The following is a 20,938-nucleotide window of genomic DNA, read 5'->3' on the forward strand; positions in this document are numbered from 1 at the left end:
GGTGTTTGTATTTCTGATGGAATAGTACAAGGCTTATATTAAAACATTTGATGGCAAGATCCTTTTCTTTTTTCTTATTTATATTGACTAGAAGAAATACATGGCAAAGCTTTTATCTTGGTTTAACACATACTTTATATGTATCATCTCATTAAAAATTGTATACTTTAGAATTGGGTGTTGTGGCTCACACCTACAATCCTAACACTTAAGAGACTGAGGTAATAGTTGAGGTTAGTCTGGGCTGTATGAGTTTCAGGCTAGCTGGGACTACAGTATGAGACCCTGACTCAAAAAACGACAACCCCACTCATACGCACCTCCTTGCCTTTGGAAGGGAGCATACAGCCAAAAACTGGGCTCAGCATATTTTAGGTCATAGTAAGTATTTGTTAAGTGAATGACTCTAAGGGACATAAAAGGAGATTTCAAATTAATTGCCCTTATTCCAGGAAGTAGGGAGACTGAGATAGTGATTTTAATAAGTCTGTATTTCTAATCGGGTTGACCATTTCCCACCAAATAAATTGTCTCTGGGGAGGTAATGTAATCTAAATTTCTTTTTTCTGGTACTTAAGTCACACAACTCCTGGGTTTGTGCTAGGGGAAATGGGGAAAATACCTCCCATCTCAATGGGTTGGCAATAATGTATGCAAAGCTCTTGGCAGTTAGAACACTCAACTAAAAAGTAGCAATCGTTATTAAACATTTCCTATGATTAGACACATAGTAACCAGTAGTGACTTGTTCTTTCTACAAAGCACTGGGATCTCTGGCTGTGTAAAAACACCCCTTGCAACACAGTTAAGGCCCCGACAAGACTGAGAAATCAATGGTTTCATGGGCGATCGAGATTTAAGCAATTGGAATTCGCACCGTATTGAACCAGTGTAATATGACGGGGCAGTCCAAGGTTCACAAGCAACACCGATCAGAGGCGGGCAGACTCCGATGGCTTTTCAAGTCCCTTTATTGGACCGCTCCCAGTCTCCCGATCGCCCGGCATCATCAATTCAGGCTCCCGAGGCTCCAGGAACTCGCAGCCCGCCGCGGCAGGCACCTGGCTCCGCCCTTCCTCCCGAATTCGCGCGTACACACTCACCCGGGCCACAAGATTACAAGGGAATCCCACACAGTCACCCTCGAGGGTCCTACACCAGAGACAAGAGCAAAGGCTGCCGGGAAGTTGACCTTTCACCTCTCCTCTTCACCTACTTTGACTCTAGCAAATGAATCGCCGAAGACAGCGAGAGGGCGGGACTTACCGGTGATCAGTCTGTTCCGATTGGATAGAGGCGGCATTAGGGGCGGGCCGTGCGAAGGGCGGTGTCCCTATCCGAGTGGGCGGGATCCGCGGGGGGGCTGCGCTTGCGCGCTGAGTCGGCTACGCGTGCGCGGTGGGCGGAGCGCGCCTTTACCTTCTTTACCAGCCCAGGCTTTCCCAGCCCTGCACAGTGCCGTGGTGCTGCTCGTGTTTCATCTGCCAGTCGCAGAGAGTCGCTGCCACTGCGGAGTGGGCGCTGGGTTTTCGGGTCGTCATGGCTGGATACGAATACGTGAGCCCGGAGCAGCTGGCCGGATTTGACAAGTACAAGGTAGAGCGGGCGGGCGGACGGACGGACGGACGGACGGACGGCCACCCCTCTCCCGCTCGCCCCGGCCGCGCCCTGGCGGCTGAGGGGCCGGCGCGGTCCGTGTCACCTTGTGCCTGCCGCGTGGCGCGCCGGCGGGCGTTGTTGCGGGGATCCTAGTGGAGCTCGCGGTCGGGGAGCGTGGGATCATCCTAGGCCCGCCGCCGGGTCCCCGCACCCCGCGGGAGACTACCTTTTCCTTAGATTAGAGCACCCAGAGAGAGAGAGAGAGAATTCCTTTCTCTCCTTTTCCTTATTACTTGTCACTGCTGTGCCTTTTCGGCCTCTTCTAGAGAGGTACCGTTCCCTCTGTGTCCTTCTATTGGTCTTCGTTTGAATGAACTTCTCATTTGCCTGTCAGTGCTTACAACTTCAGAGATCGGAATGGTCCTGCGAAGGATGCTAAGGGAGGGGAAGTGACTTCTCCAGGCCTTGATGCAGATGCGCTCCACCCTGCCCCTGGAAAGAGTCTTCCACTGTGGCTCGTGGCGCTGCTGTTTGAGACATTGTGCACTAGAAGGAACTATGCAGTGCAAAGAGCGCGCGGGCTTTCGAGTACATAGAAACCCGATGTCAAAGTCAAGTTTCTATTTGGCTTTGGGCGAGTCGTTCAAACCCCACACTGCCTTTCTTTTAGGTGGTTAGCTCAAGTGTGAGTTTCTGTCATGCTTAGCTAGCTGATTGTGAATGGTTGAAAAGACTCTGGCATGTAATGAGCCCTCAGGAAATAATGATGGTTTTTACCCCGATTTAGTACTCCCACCAGGGAACTACTGGCCATCTAGCCATCTTAGCCTGGAATAATGAATGGGCTTTTAGTGTTTCCTCTTTGCTAAGCCTTTCCAGGCCAGTCTGTTACTTTATGAAATTAATGTGCCCGTAGAATAGAATAGAACGTCCAATGATGAGGCATGGCCAAAGCATAGTGCTACACGGCACAATTGGCATCCAGCAAACATTTGTGCAATGAATGAATATCTGGGGGTGGTGGTGGTGGGGACTCTTAATTTTGTTTAACTGAAATGTAAAAAACCCCAAGGGGCTTTATATCCCTCTTTGAAGCAGCGTTGGACCTTACTATTCTGAATTGAGGTGGTGACTTGTCTTAACACTATAACTGGGAAGAAGTTCCAGAGGCTAACTTGGGCCAGGGCCTTGTAACTTGTATTTCAGAAGCCTATTACTATGTGTGGTCAGCGCCCCCCCCCCCCAATTTAATATCTATGCTGCACTCTGTAAAGATTGACGGCTAAAACATTTTTTCCTACCAGAGCCAGACGTTCAGAGCACGGTATATATATATAATAGCAGTAGTATTTATTTAGTGAGTCTTGTTTTCCTTACAGCCTTCTCTAGGTTTATATTTTCTGCTGGACTGGAGTCTTTTAGCAGACATTTCAATGTGGTTTTCTGTGGAGATCCTCTCCTCCCTTATCTGATTCAGTTCCTGTATCTGACAGCATGCTTCCTATCATCCTGGAAAACAAAGGTCAATTTTGCAAGTGCTCTAGCATTCTTTCACAGAAATAGTTTGTTGATGTTGTCATTTTAGTTACAGTGAGTCTTTTGGGGGTGGGGTGGGGGAAACACACCCAAAATCAAATACAAATTTATTGCCTTAGCATTTTTCTAGTAGGAGTTAATAGCATATACCATGTTCATTTTAAAAGAATGAATTAGAGGTGTCCAAAGGAAAGAAAAATCTGTGTGGTCATTTTTGTTGGCACGTGAGTTGAACACAGAGATCTATTTTTTTAATTGCCTTCTCACTGTGTGGTCTTCAGAGAGCACTTGCTTTACAGCTTCTTGGATTAAACCACCCCCAGATGTGCAATCAGCACTCTTAAAAGACCTTCTATAACCCAGCAAAGATATAGAGGAAAAAATGATAACTCCTAGAAGAGCTGGTGGAAAAATTACTTTTGAACCAGTTGAATTTCTTCATTGGCCCTAGAGGAGATCTGAGAGCTGCAAGTGGAAACCTGGCTCTTCACAGAGCAGTTGCTGCCGAGAGGGGGACACACGGAGAGCTAGTTAGGTTTCTGTAGCAAGAAGAGGGTGATTTTCAGTACAGAAGAAAGCCTGGTGTGGACTCGGCTTTATAGACTCTCTTTAATACTCATATCTTCTGGTGGAGTGTCTAACACAGTCCTGTTCAATAGTTAGTTTTTTAATTAGTTGAATGTCTGTCTTCTGTGTTAGGACAGGAACTCTAGTTGGGCGGGGCTGATAGCAGTTATGTTCAACATAATCAATGTCTCCACAGCATCCTGAGCCAAAGAGATGCCCAGTAAAAACTGAAGGAATAGAAATGGAAATTTTAAGTATGTAAAAGTAACTGTGCATGTGACCCCTGGAAGACTTTTGAATTTTCACTTTGAATGTGAAGGTACCAATTTAGAAGTGCTATTGTTCTGCTCCATTGCTTATAGCAACCTCAGACAGTTGTGTTAAAGTATTCTGCCTTCATGGGTTTTATCATCCTTTCCTCTACTCACTGGTTTCTTCCCCCCACCTTTCCTCTTGTTCATACTAGACAGATACTTACTGTTGAGGGACTCTACTTTTATGGGTTAAACTGTTGTAGTGTGCTTAGTCAGACCTGGGGAAGGCACAGTTTTAATTTATAGTGTTGCATCTAGTGTCTCATTGTATCCTTTTGCTTTAGAGGGGGAATGAGCTAAATACCTTGTTTAGTTTCAAGAGTAGAATTTCAGGAATTGGTTCCTGCTGTTGGGGTTTAATTAACGTTACTGATGACAACAACTTGATACAGGGACTGTAGTTATTGTGAATTTATTGCTTTTATAATTAAGAAGTTGTAAAGACAAACTGTATTTGCATTTTGATAGCAAAGTCAGAGAACCAGAATCCAAATTGGCCTTTGGTCTTACTGGACCATACCCTGTCATTTTATTTATTCGGCAAGCATTTATGGAAGATCTGCTCATCAGGCATAGCACTGGGGTTGCAAAATTAGGCTAAGTTGAAATTCCTGACTTCAGAGAGCCCAGTGGGGTGGCGTAGGGATGGGTAAACAAATCTTTATAAACAGTGGATACAGATCATAAGTTCTAGGTGCTGTGGAAGCAGACAGGAGGCAGCACACACTGATAGAGGTGAGAGTGGATGTTAGATCTGAGGAAGACTTCTGAGGTGATGGAAATGAGGCAAGGCCAATCTAGACAGATGAAAACTGAGTAAGAATGCAGATGGGAAAAGGGATCCTCTCAGAAGGGAGCCATGAGATGTGAGATGGGCCCAAGAGGTTTCTCTGAGAACCACAAAATAAGGTGTTTGAGTATAGTGGTGGTGTGGCAGGTGAAACGGGCAAGGAACAGAGTGGGGGTAATTTTGTTCTGTGGGTTAGTGATTGTGGCTCACATTTATTGGCATCAGAATCACTTGGTGTGTGGAGGGGTGGTGATTACCCTCCACCAAGTGATTCTGATGCCAGTGAGTAAATCCAAACCTAGGAGATGTTGGTGGCCTGAGTATTATGGCAGGGGGGACAGAGGTGAGGGAATAAAGATTGTCTGTGTCTCAGTGTGCCTTAAACTCATGATCTCTGCCTTGGTATCCATAATGCTGAGCTGACAGGCCTGTACCACCATGTCCCCCAAGAAAGCAAACACCCTTCTTCCTTTCCCCTGTTTTTCTTCAAGACAGTTTTGATCTGTAGGCCAGCTAACCTCTAACCACTGATCTTCCTGCCTCAGCCTGTGTAGTTCTGGGGCTGCAGGCATAAGCTGCCACACCTAGTAAGGGCGAGGGGATTCTAAAAAGAGGTTACAACTGGAAAGCGCATACTGGACTTATCCAGAAAATACATTTAATTTGGTCCTTTCTTTGTCTTAAAAATTAATCTTTCTCATAAAAGTTCTGATTTCCAGATGCTCTTGAAAAATCAGAATATTGGGCAACACTGTCCTTGAAGTTCCTCTTTTAGTTCAGGCTCACTGCTTAACTTCTTTTTAAAAGGTGTATGGCTTGGTGTGATTGAACACACTTGTAATCCCAGTCCCAGAGAGGCAGAAGCAGGTGGTTTCCTGTGAGTTAGAGGCCAGCCTGGTCTACAGAGTGAGTTCCGGGCCAACCAAGGATACATAGTAAGACCCTGTCTAAGAAAAGGGAAGGGATATATGACTGATTAAAGAGGCACAAGCTTCTGAGATCAAGGGCAGCTTCAGGAACATAGCAAGTTTCAGGCCATCCTGGCCACTGTGAAACATAGTCTCAAACAATAAGAACAAAATGGAAAAACCTCCAAAAATCATAAATAAAGTAGAGTATGTGTTCTCCAGTTTGTTGTTTTCCTGCTGTTCATGTGTCTCATATAGGTTGTCTTTGTTCATTTGACCTTTTCTGTCCCTGATTTAAGAGTGACAGAACATGGTAACTGAGTGAGTAGCTGGGGGATGGTATCCTGGGCAGTGGAGGGGCACATAAAACGTAAGGAGAAGCTGGGGTGACTCAGGATCTGGTAATAGGTGGACTAAGTGGAGGGAGGTAACTGTCATATGAGGCAGGGTTTTGTGAAGCACTTTATTGTAATGCTTTAAAATTAAAAAAAAAATCCTCTATTATTATTTTTGTGTGTAATGGGGTCTCTTGTAGACCAATCTGGTGCCAAAGTCTTATGTAGCTGAAGATGCCCTGGAACACCTGGTTTTTCTCCCTGTCCTTCCCAAGTGTTATGACAGGTCCTATGACTCTATAGTAACCTTTGGAGTAGGGCTTTTTTTTGTGGGGGGGAATGTGTATACATGAAAGTGTAGTTTGTGGATTTGGAATGAAAACAGAACTAATTGTTCTATAGGACATGCCTGTAACTCAGCACTCTGATGCTGAAACAGGATTAGCAAGAGGCCAGCCTAGGCTACATAGCAAGACCTTGTCTCAAAAGAACAAAAGGAAACAAAATATCAGCTATTGTTTGTGAGTTGGTTGTCCTACGTTAGAGACAGTTTCTGTAATTTCAAAGACTAGGATGCTTCCTGAGCCTCAGTAGAAATAGTATGAGAAATTATTGATTTTTTTTTTTTTTGAGTTTTGATTATTGTGACTGCAAACTGCCTGCAGTGTCATCTAACATGTAAATATGGCAAACCTAGATGTCACTGTTATTCAAGAATAACCCAGCATCATTGGTACATTAGTTGCCTTGATGAGAATTATTCCTAGTATTTTCTTAGACATACTCTAGGGATGTTGGTAAAGATAGACAGTTGCCAGGTGTGACAATGTATACATGTAATTCCAGCACTGGGGAGGCCAAGGCTGGAATTTAAAGCCACCCAGGCAACATAGCAAGACCATGTCTCCAAGTTCACTCATGCCTTTTCCTTCCTTCCTCTCTCCCTCCTCCCTTCTTTCCCTTTCAACTGTCTCTTGAAGAATTATAACCTGAAGCTAGAAGGGAGTCTTTCTGAAGGAACAGAAGGTGGTAGATAGGAAGTTCTGCTGGTTCAGGGGAAAGAGTCAATAGGAGAGGGAGAAAGTTACCTGCCTGCAGGTGCTGTGTGAAGGAAATGCCCAAGGCCCTTTCACTTACAATGTAGTGGACTGAGATTTGATACCAGGCCGTTGGATCTCAAGTTTGTTCTTCATGCTATGCTGCCTCTTTTTTTCTTTTTTTTTTTGATTTTTGAGACAGGGTTTCTCAGTATTGCTTTGGAAAGCTGTCCTGGAACTTGCTCTGTAGACCAGGCTGGCCTCGAACTCACAGAGATCCGCCTGCCTCTGCCTCCCAAGTGCTGGGACTAAAGGCGTGTGCCACCAACGCCTGGCACTATGCTGCCTCTTAAATGTAGGAATTAAGTATAAGCTATCCCTGGTTGGTACTGGCTGTGTTTTGTACAAGATATGTAAGGTTGGAGTAATAATCTTCAGTAATATGCTTAATTAGGTATGTGTCTAATGGTTTAGAGATGAGACAATGTACAGTGGAAACCAAAAGTGGCTTAGGTGGGCTCATGTTGCTAGCTGTGCATTTCATTGAGTCTTGTAGCCCCCTTATTTGCAGGGGATGTATTCTAGAACATTCAGCGGATACCTGATCCCTGAGTAACACAGAACTTTGTCATGCAATTTTGCTACAGAGACAAACAAACCTATGGTAGAGTTTAATTTGTAACTTAGGCACAGCAAGAGGCTAATAACAGTAATAGTATATAAAAGTTCCATTAACATGGTTTCTCTTGATCTTTTGTCAAAATACTCTAGCCTTCTTGTGATCACATGACATACAGTGCCTAGTGGTGAGCTGAGTGAGGTGAGTGACATAGCATTGGGTGGTAGGATTTTAGAAAATAAACAGTGTGATCCCACAATACTTGTTCCATAAACCTTGGCCCCTACCGAATGACTAATGGGTGGGAGTGTGTATGGCGTGGATGTGTTGAATAAAGGGACAGTCCACATCCCTACTTGGGCAGTCTTTCTCATATTTCTTTCTGTTCTTAGATACATAATACAATGTTGTGAGTAGTCTGTGCCCCCCCACCCTGCCACCAATCCCACCACTATGCCAGCCCCAAATAACACAGAGACTCTGTATTTGATATAATGCTGTTGGCCAGGTACTTGTTTCTTATTGGCTAGCTCTGTCTTAAGTATTAACCCATTTCTATTAATCTAAGTATTCCCACATGGTCTTACCTGAGAGTGAGGCTGGTGTCTGCTCTCCCCAGTCTCTACATGCTGACTCCTCCCTACTACTTCCTCTTTCCTCCTTGTCTCCTAGTCCCTCCTATCTTCCTTTTCTATTTTCCAACAGTGCTTTATTCATTAACCAATAAGAGAAACACATTTACAGAATGACATCTTCCATCAATACAATAGGCAGAATAAACATTTTTCCTTAAATATGACTCTCCAGTGTAGGAATCTGCAGGGCCCTTATGCATTTATCATATGCTTGATATCCAGATTCCTCAGCAAATATTTCTGTTCCTTACTGAGGTAGACCAGCTGTCATCATAGCTTGCCCATCTCCTGGCTGTAATTCTCTAGGCTGCTCTGACTTGTTAGCAGATATAAATGACAGTGCTCACTGAGATGAGATCTCATTACTGTTTGAGTCATGTTGTCTGTGGGTGTAGTTCTTAGAGCCTCATAGTCACAAAGACACTGTAAGGAACTGTTTCTGTTCAAGGTTCATACCCCCACCCCAATGCACCTGAAGTTTAGAGTTTGTATCATCTCTTGGTTGTGGCAGAGTGTTTTCTTGTACTTAGTAGACTTTTAATGGATACTTAAAGTTTATTAAAACTATGTTTTGCCTTTTGCTTACAATGTGATGTTTGGTGTTACCCCAGGAGGTGTCTTTGTTGGCCATTAAGCTCTTGTTAGTGGCCTTTCCTTCAGTCAGGGATCAAGGCTGCACTTAGTTTCACTTCTAAAGGTTTGTTAACAGGCAGGTCCTGAGTCGGTGTGGTAGCCACACCTTTCATTCCTGTACTACAGAGGCAGAGGCTGGTGGTTCTCTTGAGTTCTATGCCAAACTAGTCTACAGAGGGCCAGGGTAGCTATGAATACACATAGGATTCCTTTCTCAACAAAACAAGTAAACAAATAAATAAAAAGGGCAGATTGCCTGGTCTCACTCTTGGGGAACCAATAATTTGTCCAGTTTGAGACCCACACTTTGAGAACTATGCTGAATCAAAGAAATATCCAATTATATTACAAGAAATGGATGTGAGGAAATCATACTATAATATATATATATATATATACACACACACACACATACACACATACGTATATACATATGTATGTGTGTGTATATATATATGTGTGTATTATGATTGTGTCAAGACAGCATAGTCTGTCTCACACAGCACAGCAGTCAGTTTCACTGGAGTGTTCTAAGATGACTAATCTTACTGGACTCAGGATGTATAACTTAGACCTTTCCATCTATCAGTTGTGCTAATCTGATTTTATAGCCTCTTTATCTGTAAGATGGGGACAGATAGTCCTCACCTTAATTTCCTTTCCTGTTGCTAGGATAAAATACTCTTGACAAATGCAACTTAAAGGACATGCTTTATTTTACCTCACAGTTGATGGCAGGGAAGCCAAGGCAGCAGGGGTTGGAAGAGGCTGCAGAAGAGGGATGGCAGCACAGCTGCTCAGCTGGCGCTCTCCATTCTACAGTCTGGAGTTCCCTGCCCAGGGAATGGCCCTCGGACAAGATGGCTTTTCCCTCCCTAGTTAACATCTGTCAAATGGCAATTAACACTGTCATATATGCTTTGTCATGTTAAATGAGGTGACTGGTAAGATTGTCCTTTGGACACAAAACATAACACAATATGGTACTGTTAATAGGGACCAGTAAGGGCAGCTTCCCATTCTGATGTTAAAACATTGCTGTGGAGGGGGTTGGACCCAGGTTCAGTTCCCAGCACCAACTTGATTGGCTCATGACCACATGTAACTCCAATTCCAAGGGATCCAGTGTCCTCTTCTGCCTCTGCTGGTACCGCACCATGTGGTGTACATACATAATACACCGAAGCACCTGCACCATGTGGTGTACATGCACACATATATGCATGCATGCATAGATACATACACTGAAGTACCTGTTCCATGTGGTATACATGCACACATACATAATACATGCATACACACACAGAAGCAGCTGTACTATGTGTACATACGTACACCAAAGCACCTGCACCATGTGATGTATATGCATGCATACATACATACATACATGCATACACACACTGAAGCACCTGTACTATGTGATGTACATGCATGCATGCATGCATACATGCATGCATGCATGCATACACACACTGAAGCTCCTGTACCTGAAGTGGGTTTGGGACCCAAACTCTTATCCTCTACAAGAGCAGTACTTGCTGTTAACCAGTCCATGGCTTTTCTTTTGAGCTTCATACATGTCATGGACATGGTAGAAACATGTTCTCTTTCAGGTCTGGCTTCTTTGACTTGATATGGTGTTGTGTACGTTGACTGACTGACTACCTTCTCACCTTTTAGGATGCCGTTGGTCTGAGCACTCTGACTACATAATGGGGGTAGGTCAGACTTCATTGGTTTCCTAGAGATGCCATAGGAATTGATATGCAGTAGGTGGCCATAAACAACATAAACTTATTTTCTCAGTTCTAGAGGCTGGAAAACCTTGCAGGGCCACATCATCTCTAAAAATGCAAGGGAATCCCTCTGCCTCAGCTGGTGGTGGATCTGAGTGTTTCTTGCTGTGTGGCAGCATTTCCAGGTTTAGCTCTTGTCCCTGTAGTGCCTCCTCTAGGTGGATTTCACCTAGACTATGAAAGTCTCTTACTGTAGACATAATTGCTTTAGATGACATTACAGGGTTCTGTATTCAAATAAAAATGATGAGATGTAATGCAATAGCCATTCCAAGGGTGTGGCCTAGAAGTTCTGCCTTACTTGGCGGTTTTATGAGACCTAAGTGCCCCTCAACTGAAGAATGAGTAAAGATGTGGTATATTTACACAATGAAATACTACTCAGCAGAAAAAAACAATGGAATCTTGAAATTCGAAGGCAAATGGATGGAACTTGAAGAAACCATCCTGAGTGAGGTAACCCAGTCACAAAAAGAGGAACATGGTATGTACTCACTCATATATGGATTTTAGACGTGGAGCAAAGGATCACCAGCCTACAATTCACACTTCTAGAGAAACTAGGATACAAGGAGGAACCTAAGAGATTCATACAAGGTCCCTCACAGACAGGGAAAGGGACAAGATCTCCTGAGTATACTGGAGGGGGGCGGAGAGGCAGTGTGTGGAGAGGGAGTTAGGAGAAAGAGAAGAGGAGAACATGTGGGACCAGGAAGATTGAGTGGGGACGAATAGACCAGAGCAAAAAAAGAGATACTGTAAAAGAGGGAGCCATTATAGGTTTGAAGAGAAAACAGAGAGAAATGTTCAGAGGATGACCTCAACTAACAATTGAGCAACAGTGGAGAGGCTACCTTAAATGCCCTTCCCTGATAATGAGATTGAAAACTAACTTATATGCCATTCTAGAGCATTCATGTAGTAGCTGTTTTAAACAGAAGCAGACACCCACAGCTAAACACTGAGCCGAACTCCAGGAATCCAGTTGCAGAGAGGGAGGAGTGATAAGAAAAAGGGTCAAGACCAGGCTACAGAAACCCAGAGTTAGCTGACCTGAACAAGTGGGAACTCATGGGCCCCCAGACTGATAGCTGTGAAACCAGCATTGGACCGACTCAGACCCCTGAATGTGGGTCTCAGAAGGCCTAAGGAATCTCAGTGGAACCAGGATGTATCCCTGGTGCAGGAAAGGACTTTGGGAGCACATTCCCCATGGAGGGAAATTCCCTTAACCTAGAGGCGGGATGGAGGGCCTAGGCCCTACTCCAAATGACTTGACAGATTTTGATGATCCTTCCAGGAAGGCATCACCGGCCCTCTGGAGTGGGTGGGGAATGGGACAGGAGTGTGAAGGAGGGAGAGGAACTGGTATTGGTATGTAAAATAAGAAAAAATAACAATAAAAAGAAAATAAAAAAAGAAAGAAAGAAGAACCAGCAGCATGGGTGTAGGTGGGAAGCACCGAGTGTTTAGGGCGTTTGCTGATCTTGCTATAGTATACTTCATCTCACTCACTACTATTGAATGTCAAATTAGAATCCTAGAGGGTAAAATGCCCCTTTTGTGTTTATTTTATATTATTATTAACCTATTCTGGAGTGGAGGTTTAAAGTGTCAGTCTATAAAAAGAGTTTTTTTCACACTAAAATGTCATTCACTTAAAGATTTTTTCTTTTGGACCAGCAGTGGTGGCCCATGCCTTAATCCTAGCACTCAGAAGGCAGAGGCAGTTTTGAGGCCAGTGTGGTCTGCAGAGCTAGTTCCAGGACATCCAGGGCTACACAGAGAAACCCTGTCTCAAAACAAAACCAAAAACCTTTCTTTTGGATCTAATTCAAAATTATGAAGAGTTAATGAACGAGGCTCTTTGAGTAAGTGGAGTTTTGGATGTTGTGCCCAGTAGATATTCATTGTGCCTTAAGTTGTGTCCTTCTCACTTGAACCTCTTCCAGCAGATGGGCCTGAAATGGGTGCTTTTCCAGTTTTTCTGGCCTCCTGGCTCCATCACATGGTCTGGGTACAGTTTGTTAGGTGGAGGCCAGGACACTCCTACTGAATGAGTCATCTGTGCTGTAACGTTCCACATGTCCAGGTCTGGAGGCTTCAGGTGAGCTGTCAGCAGGTGTGTTCTTTCTGTGGAGCATCCCATGTGGTGAAAGCCTCATAGCATAGTTTGCTAAAAGTCACAGTAAGGCTACTTCAGGAGGCCTGTGAGAGTCTGGAGAAGGCCCTGGGCATGTGACTCTGGCCAGAGCAAGCAATCTCTGTCATCTTTTCTTCTTACTGCCTGTGTCAGGTCTTTCATTCCATTTTGGTTGTAATAGGCTAGAGCAGTGGGAGAATGTCACACACAGAACATGGTGAGTAGATATTAGAGTTACTGTGCTAACCATATTTATTCATTTTCAGTTTCTGTTTTGTTCATATTTAGTACTTGAGGCATTGAAAATACTGGCTGACCAGGTGGTGGTGGCATATTCCTTTCATCCCAGCACTCGGGAGTCAGAGGCAGGCAAATCTCCATGAGTTTGAGGACAGTATGTATGTGTCTATGTGTGTGTGTGTGCTTGATGTGGCACGTGTGTATGTGTGGAGGTGGGGGCCAGTTTCTAGGAGCTGGTTCTCCACTTCAGCCCTGTGGTTCTGGGGATGAACTGCAATGCCCTTTCCTGCTGAGCCATCTTGTTGGTGTTTGGGGTTCTTTTGAGACATGGTCTCACTGTGCAGCCCAGGCTGACCTGGGACTCATCCTGCTTCAGTATCAGTAATGGGATTAAAGCTTGCATCTCTCTGTCTGGCTCTTCTGGTTTTATATCTCTTCTTCCCTCTACCTAGTGGAGGACATATTTTTTTTTTTTTGGGGTGGGGGAGAGGGAGAAAGGGAAGGGAGGAAGGAGTTATTAGTATAATTTGTACATATTTACATATATTTATCTGCTAAAATTTCTTTGCAAGTCTCCCCACTCCCCCATTCTTACTAAATATTTCAGTTGTTAATTGGGGTATAATATAACTCAATTACCACACAACCTTTACTTCTGTGTTTGCTCCTTCATTTATACAGTCTGCTTTTTTACTGGGGGGGGTTGTCATTCCTTTGGTGCTCAGTTCCTGTAGTAATAGCTAATTCTTACATTGCACTTACTGTGTCCTATTCTAGGTGTCTTGAATGTATTATTAACTTACCAAATCCTTGTGATAGCCCTCTAAGAGAAGGGCTATCACACATTCAGTTCACAGGTGAATAAGACAGAAAGGTCATTCAGTTGTGTGTATGAGAGGGAACAACTAGACACCTGTAGGTGAAGATGGTTGAAGGGGATTGGGAACGTGCCTGGTGTGTTTAATGTGCACAGCATACATATTTCCCAACCTGTGTAATAACTATAACAGCTTAAAGTGTGTACACATATTCTTTCTTGTAAAAGTGTTCCCTCAGTACCAGTGCTCTGCCACTCAGCTCTATCCCTGGTCCATAGTGTAAATGTCTTTATTGAACCACCACAACATTATAAAGTTGATTGAGAGGGGACGGATGAGTTAGTGATGACCCTGGCCATTTGGACTTGGTGTTTGTGAATGAAGCAACCACATTAGGGTTAGTGCCATGCTTTAGACTGATCTGTTTACTTCCTCTGTGACCCTTCCCTGTTGCCATAAAGTAATACCTGACTGCTTGACAGTTTTGCCCTGTTTATATTGCTACTCTAGTTTTGTTATCCAGAGGGGGATAGAATACAAACAGATGTGTTCTTCATAGTTTGCACTGTTGTTATTATAGTTTTTAGTAATTAAGGGTTAACTCTGAAATGTTTCATTTCTTAACAGTACAGTGCTTTGGATACCAATCCGCTCTCTCTGTATATCATGCATCCATTTTGGAACACTATAGTGAAGGTAAGATTATTAATGGCGTACACTTTTGTTTAAACAAATTTTGAGTATTTTAACTAATTTTAGAGTCTTATTGCTGCCACTCTCAGTTTTTTCTTTGCAGTTCTAGTTATTGACCCTAAGGCCTCATACATGCTGTCACAGTGGTCCACACAGAACTGTATCCTCAGCTTTTTGCTTCTTGAAAAATTTGTTTTTAGAGTTATTATTTTATGTGTATGAGTGCTTTGCCTACATGTATGTCTGTACCATGTACATGCCTAGTGTAATTGGAGGTAAGAAGAGGGCATCAGATGCCCTGGAACTGGAGTTAGAGATGGTTGTGAGCTACCACAGGGGTGCTGGGAATTGAACTCAGGTCCTCTGGAAGAACAAGTGCTCTTAACCACTGAGCCACTCTCCAGCACTTTGTACTTTTAAAATAGGGACTCATTGAGTTGCTTTGAACTTGGAATCCTCCTGCCTCACTGTCCAGAGTAGCTGAGATTACAGGCTGTGCTTGCAGGCCCAGCGAACAGTGTTCTTAGTAAGATGTTACAGAGGTGCCCCCTCTCCCCTTCCCAGTTAACCCTCCCTTTTGGGGTCACTCCCTGTTGGAATATAAATATATATACTACTGTGATTGATCATTTTTATAAAAGGCCTTTGAAACCTCCTAAAATGAACTGTATGCTATCATTATAAAAGTTTGTGTATTAAAGAATCTAAGGGACAGGAAGAAGAAAGAAATGCTCACTTATCAGCTGGAGTTACTGTTTGTATTTTAATATACAGAATACCTACATATGCTCTTTCAAACTGGTAGCTTTTATGACCTAATTTGTATGTTGTGATGTTTATTGAACAGAGCTTTCTTTACTTAACTATTTCTTTACTTAACTATTTTGAAAAAAAAAAAAAAACAAAAAAAAAAACAAAACCACAGGTATTTCCTACTTGGCTGGCTCCCAATCTTATAACCTTTTCTGGATTTCTGCTGGTTGTATTCAATTTCCTACTTCTGACATACTTCGATCCTGACTTTTATGCCTCAGGTAAGAATTTTATTATCTTAATACATAATTTTAAATCTCTTGAGTAGCAAAGAATAAGGTGTGGTTAGTTAATTTCTAAATCTAAGATGCTTATGTTTCTGAAAGTTTTGGGTATTAGAATGTTATATAAGATCTTGGGATTGTGCTGTGCAGTGGTGGTGCACACCTTTGATCCCAGCACTTGGGAGGCAAAGGCAGGCAGATCTCTGTGTCAAGTCCAGCCTGGTCCAGGACAGCCTCCAAAACAACAGAGAAACCCTGTGTCAAAAACTCTGCCTGTCCTGGAACACTTTATTCTCTGTGGACAAAGCTGGCCTTGAACTCAGAGATCCACCTGCCTCTGGACTGGGATAAAATGTACCTACCTGGCTTCTAAAATATTTTTGACATTGGTCTTGAACATAGCTTATTAAAACTGTAAGTGGGGACCTGCTAACTTTTAATATTTTAGTTCTGCATTCAGAATACATTGTAAAGTAACTTCTCATTAAGAAGCAGCAACATTTCTCACTGGCAGCAGGTAGGGTGGTGAGAGCTATTATAGTTAGACTGTTAAAATCTTGGTTGCTCTCCTTTACAGCACCAGGTCATAAGCATGTGCCTGACTGGGTGTGGATCGTCGTGGGCATCCTCAACTTTGTGGCCTACACTCTAGGTAAGAGACTGACCGTGGTGGCTGGTGGGTACACCAGCAAGACTAAGCACTCATTAACATTTTCTTCTATGCTTAACTCATTATCACTAGAATCTGTTAGTGTCTTGTTCAAATTGATCATTTATATTTTTGAATCTATGAGAAGTGATGTTATTTACTGCTAGGGATCCAGAATAAAAGTAGGAATTGGCAGGTGACTGCTTGCAAGTCAAGCCTGGAGAACTGTCTATTTTTGGAAGGAAGGTTTTTGTTGATTTTTGTTGTTGAAGAATTTTTAAGAGTTCTTTAGTAATTTCCTCCATATATATTATATATTTAGAGTGTATCAACCCCGCTTTCTTCAACTTTTTTTGGCGCCCCTTCCACATCTCTTCCAACTTTATGTCCTCTTTTCTTTTTTAACCCACTGAGTCCAGTTAGAGCTTCCATGTGTGTGTGGGTGTAGTTAAAGCCGTCCTTTGGCATGGGCAGTCTACCAAGGACCACACCTCTGAAGAAATGGACTCCCTTGGCACAGCTTTGCTGGACAGAATGTGTGCTTTTCTTTATGTGATGTCTCTGGCTGCCTTCCTGCAATAAAGATCCATTGAGAAGCCACAACCAAGTCTCACAAAGGGTGTGCCTCACAAAGCCTAAGCTATTCATTATTTGACCTTTGCCACAAGGTTTGCCAGCTCTTAGAGTAAGACATTATTTTTGCTTTAAGTTTCACAAGAAATCCTGACATAGATATTAGACTGAGTATTCTTGTTTACTATTGCATCCTAAGTTTCTAGAACATGGCCTGGCACACAGTAGCAGTTCAGTATTTGGTTTTCAAATACATGAAAAATAGCAGACCTGAAGTTCAAGTTATTTAAGTCTTTTCAGATAAAAAATAGTTTGTTCTCACAGACCCAGTGTAATGTGGCATATTCATGCTGGCATAGTGGATGGCAAGAGCTGTAAGAGTAAAGAAACCAGTGAGGTCTCTAAGAGCCAGGAGCTTGGCTAAAGGTTACATATTTGGATAGAGGCTTTATACACTTGTTAGAGGAGGGGGGCAGGTTTTAAACTGCTGCTAGTGGAGTTTGTTGCCAAGGGCTGCCTTGAGGACTAGGGAAAGGTGAGGTGACCTGTGAGGTCTTGCTGCGCACAACATTCATCCGAGCCTTATAAGGCTCCGTGTTCCAGTTAATTTAGGGCCACAGTTTCTGTGAAGACCCTGACTTGACATAAGCAACTTGCTGCATAACTAGTTATGAATTAACATGAGGCAGTTTATAATCTGTTAAGTGTGACTGTAGGAGTGTTACAAAAATTATTTGGCACTGTAGTAGTTTTGTTAGAGTCAAACATGTCTTTCACAATAATGAAATCTCCCCTAAGTCTTCACCATTATGAGGAAGAAATTACATTCTGAAACATACTCAGACCCAACATAGGGAGCTGGAGTGAAGCTGAAAAAATGCACAAAATCTACTTAATATGTATTTGTGGATCTGATAGTTTAACCATATGATTTATACAGAAATTAGAAAATTGTTAAGCCAGTTAATAAGAAAAAGGGTTTTATTTGTTTGTTTGTTTTTGTTTTAGATATTTCAGATACATAGAAGCAGAAAAGAATCCCAACCCTGTGTACTTCACACTCCTGCCCTGGTTGGTCTCCTACTTCCCTCTTTGTAGGGTTACTGCTGCTCTCCTGGTACCCAGGCTGGAAACTTGTGCAGTTGTTTTCTTGGATCTTGCACCTCATCTTTATGTATTCTCTCACTTTTACTTGTTTGGTTTTCTTTGGGTTTCACTTGTGGCTCACCTTGAGATGCTCCTTCCTGTGTCACCTGAGTGGAAGTCTGCACTCCTGCGCCCAGTTTCCGTCTCTCTGTTATTGTTTCACCAGCTTTTCATTCCGGCTATACTCCATCTCTGTCTAGGTAACTCGCTAGGGACTCTGTTTTCAGCATGTCAGTCGCACCGTTTCAGCAAACATGATTTCTTCTCTTGTCTCATGGTTTCTATTATTCTTTCATACATCTTTTAATAGCTCCCTCTAGTCCCAAAAATATTTGAAGCAGCTCAAATCTCTTATTAGACATTTTTGTTTTGCTTTCTTTGTTTTTGGTTTTTCAAGGCAAGATTTCTCTGTGTAGCTTTGGAAGCTGTCCTGGAACTAGTTCTTACAGACCAGGCTGTTTAGAACTCGCAGAGATCCTCCTGCCTCTGCCTCCCAAGTGCTAGGACTAAAGGTGTGCGCCGCCACCACCCGGCTGATTTTGTTTGTTCTTTTAATAAAGAAACAAGTATGAGATTTACTTTTTTTCTTTTTCAATGTATGAGTGTTTTACCTGCATGTATATATGTGCACCATGTGCATATCAAGTATATGAGGAGGCCAGATGAAAGCTTCTAGAACAGAGTTAGGGATGGTCATGAGCTGGATGCTAGACACTGAATCTGGGTCCTCTGCAAGAGCAGCAAATGCTAAACCATTTCTCCATCCCTTCTCTTAGCCTTCACTTACATCAAATGATGCTGCTTGCATTTTCTGAGCATGAGTTGTGCTTTTTGCCATCTCAGGCTTCTGCATGTGCATTGCGGTTTCCATCAACGTACGTTGCTGGTAGCACTTCTCTTCTTGAAATGGCATACTCCTGTATCTCTTACCTGCTGAGATCCAACTCAGTCTTTATGTCCCTGCTCACATTTCACTGTGCTCTAAAGGCCAATCTAGATTATCTGAAGGGAACCTTGCTCTTTTTTAGCCTCTTTTCTGGTGCTCTTTAGTGACTGTCTTCTGTCCCTTTCTCAGTTGTAAACACTCCAAGGGAAAACTCAATTGTAAGGTTTTTACACTTTTATTTATTTATTTTAATTTGTACATATTTGGGGTATTTTGCCTGTGTATATGTCTGTGTACCATGTGTGTACTTGGTGCCTGCAGAGGCCAGAAGAGGCTGTCAGATCCCCTGGAATTAGAATTACAGATGGTTGCGAGTCATCACATGGGTGTTGGGATTCAAACCCAAGTCCTCTGGAGGAGCAACCGGTGCTTCTAACTGCTAAGCTGTCTCTCCTACCCCTTGTTGTCATTTTTATAGCACCAAGAATAGTGAGTGCTTTGTACAAGTTCAGCAGACCCAGTCATAATATTTGCTGACCACCTTACTGCATTCGTACTCTGAAAGCACTTGGAGGGAGGGAAAGCAGAGCCGTGAAGAGAGGCCCTGGTCACAGAGGAGGAAATGAGTATGATGACTAAAGTTCTTTGGGCTCCTGAAGCAACAAGTTTTGAGCTAGATAATTACGATGAGCAACTGTGAGAATGCTGTGGGAACTTGAGAATATATGCCTCGTTTGGAGGAGTTTGGAGTCCAGCTAGAATGCTTTCTTCTTAGATCTAAAATGGCACCATTCAGTGTAATATGATGTGAGCTTTTAGATTCCGCCTTAAGCAATAGTAGGGCTGGAGGAGAGATGGCTCAGTGGTTAAGAGTCCTGTTGATCTTCTGGAAAACTGGCGTCCTGGTCCCTGCACCCATGGCAGGTGGCTCACAGCTGCCTGTAATCCCCGCTCCTGGGGATTCAATGCCCTCCTGGCCTTCATCACCGTTTGCACATCCGTGGCTTGACTGTTTGCACAAACACACACAAGCACACACAGACACATACACACACTAAATGAATGAATGAATGATTACATAATAAATCTTTAAGAAATTACATGTTTATTTTATTTCTGAAATGTTTGAATTGCAGTAATTAAAGATTAGGCTCAAGAGTACTGCCTGGGAGAGGCACTTGAGACTTGTTTTGCTTCATTCTACTAGTTTCCTGAAGTCGACTTTCTCCATGCTGGCCAGATGTTGACCTTCTTTTGTACTATGTGTTTTGTTGCAGATGGAGTAGATGGAAAACAAGCACGTAGAACCAATTCCAGCACCCCTTTAGGGGAGCTGTTTGACCATGGCCTGGATAGTTGGTCATGTGTTTACTTTGTTGTGACTGTGTACTCCATCTTTGGACGAGGACCGACCGGTGTCAGTGTTTTTGTTCTTTATCTCCTGCTTTGGGTAGTTTTGTTTTCTTTCATCCTGTCTCACTGGGAAAAGTATAACACAGGCATTCTTTTCCTGCCCTGGGGCTATGACATTAGCCAGGTGGTAAGTATACATTATGCCCTAGATGGTCTGCATGTTTTAAAGTTTTTACTACCCTTCTTTACTGCTGTTAGGCATTGGCAAGTTAGAACTGATGTGTGGGACTGGAGAGGTGTCTCTCCTTTCTGAGGCTCCAGGTTCAATTCCCAGCACCCATATTGCAGTTTACAATCGTCTGTAACTCTAGTTCTGGGGGACCTGATGCCCTCTTTTGATCTCTGGGCACCAGGCAGTTGTGGTACACATGTAGGCAAATCACACATAAGATTAAAAAAAATAAATAAAAATTTCAAAAAAGCAATTGATGCTTTAGCGTTTTCTTTTCCTGAGAAGACAGCTGAGGGTGGAGATGTAAAAAAGCGCTAGAATGCTTGCCTAGCATGTAAAAGTCCATAGATTCTATCCTTCCCAGCATCATTGGTTTCTTTTTTTGGTAGTGGGGAGGTA

The 20,938-nt window shown here is 43.0% G+C and overlaps 1 protein-coding gene across 1 annotated transcript in view; it reads left to right on the plus strand.

Annotated features, from left to right (window-relative positions):
* The first annotated feature begins 1,413 nt into the window (after positions 1-1,413).
* The window catches only part of Selenoi (selenoprotein I), a 34,665-nt gene continuing 15,140 nt past the window's right edge, over positions 1,414-20,938 (plus strand). The window contains exons 1-5 of the mRNA XM_051181746.1: positions 1,414-1,596; positions 14,598-14,666; positions 15,589-15,697; positions 16,278-16,352; positions 20,232-20,494. Coding sequence (XP_051037703.1) covers positions 1,540-1,596; positions 14,598-14,666; positions 15,589-15,697; positions 16,278-16,352; positions 20,232-20,494 — 573 coding nt within the window. The 5' untranslated portion in view covers positions 1,414-1,539. The remainder of the gene's footprint in view (positions 1,597-14,597; positions 14,667-15,588; positions 15,698-16,277; positions 16,353-20,231; positions 20,495-20,938) is intronic.

This window comes from Phodopus roborovskii, unplaced genomic scaffold (assembly GCF_943737965.1).
Source record: "Phodopus roborovskii unplaced genomic scaffold, PHOROB, whole genome shotgun sequence".
Classification (NCBI taxonomy): Eukaryota; Metazoa; Chordata; class Mammalia; order Rodentia; family Cricetidae; genus Phodopus; species Phodopus roborovskii.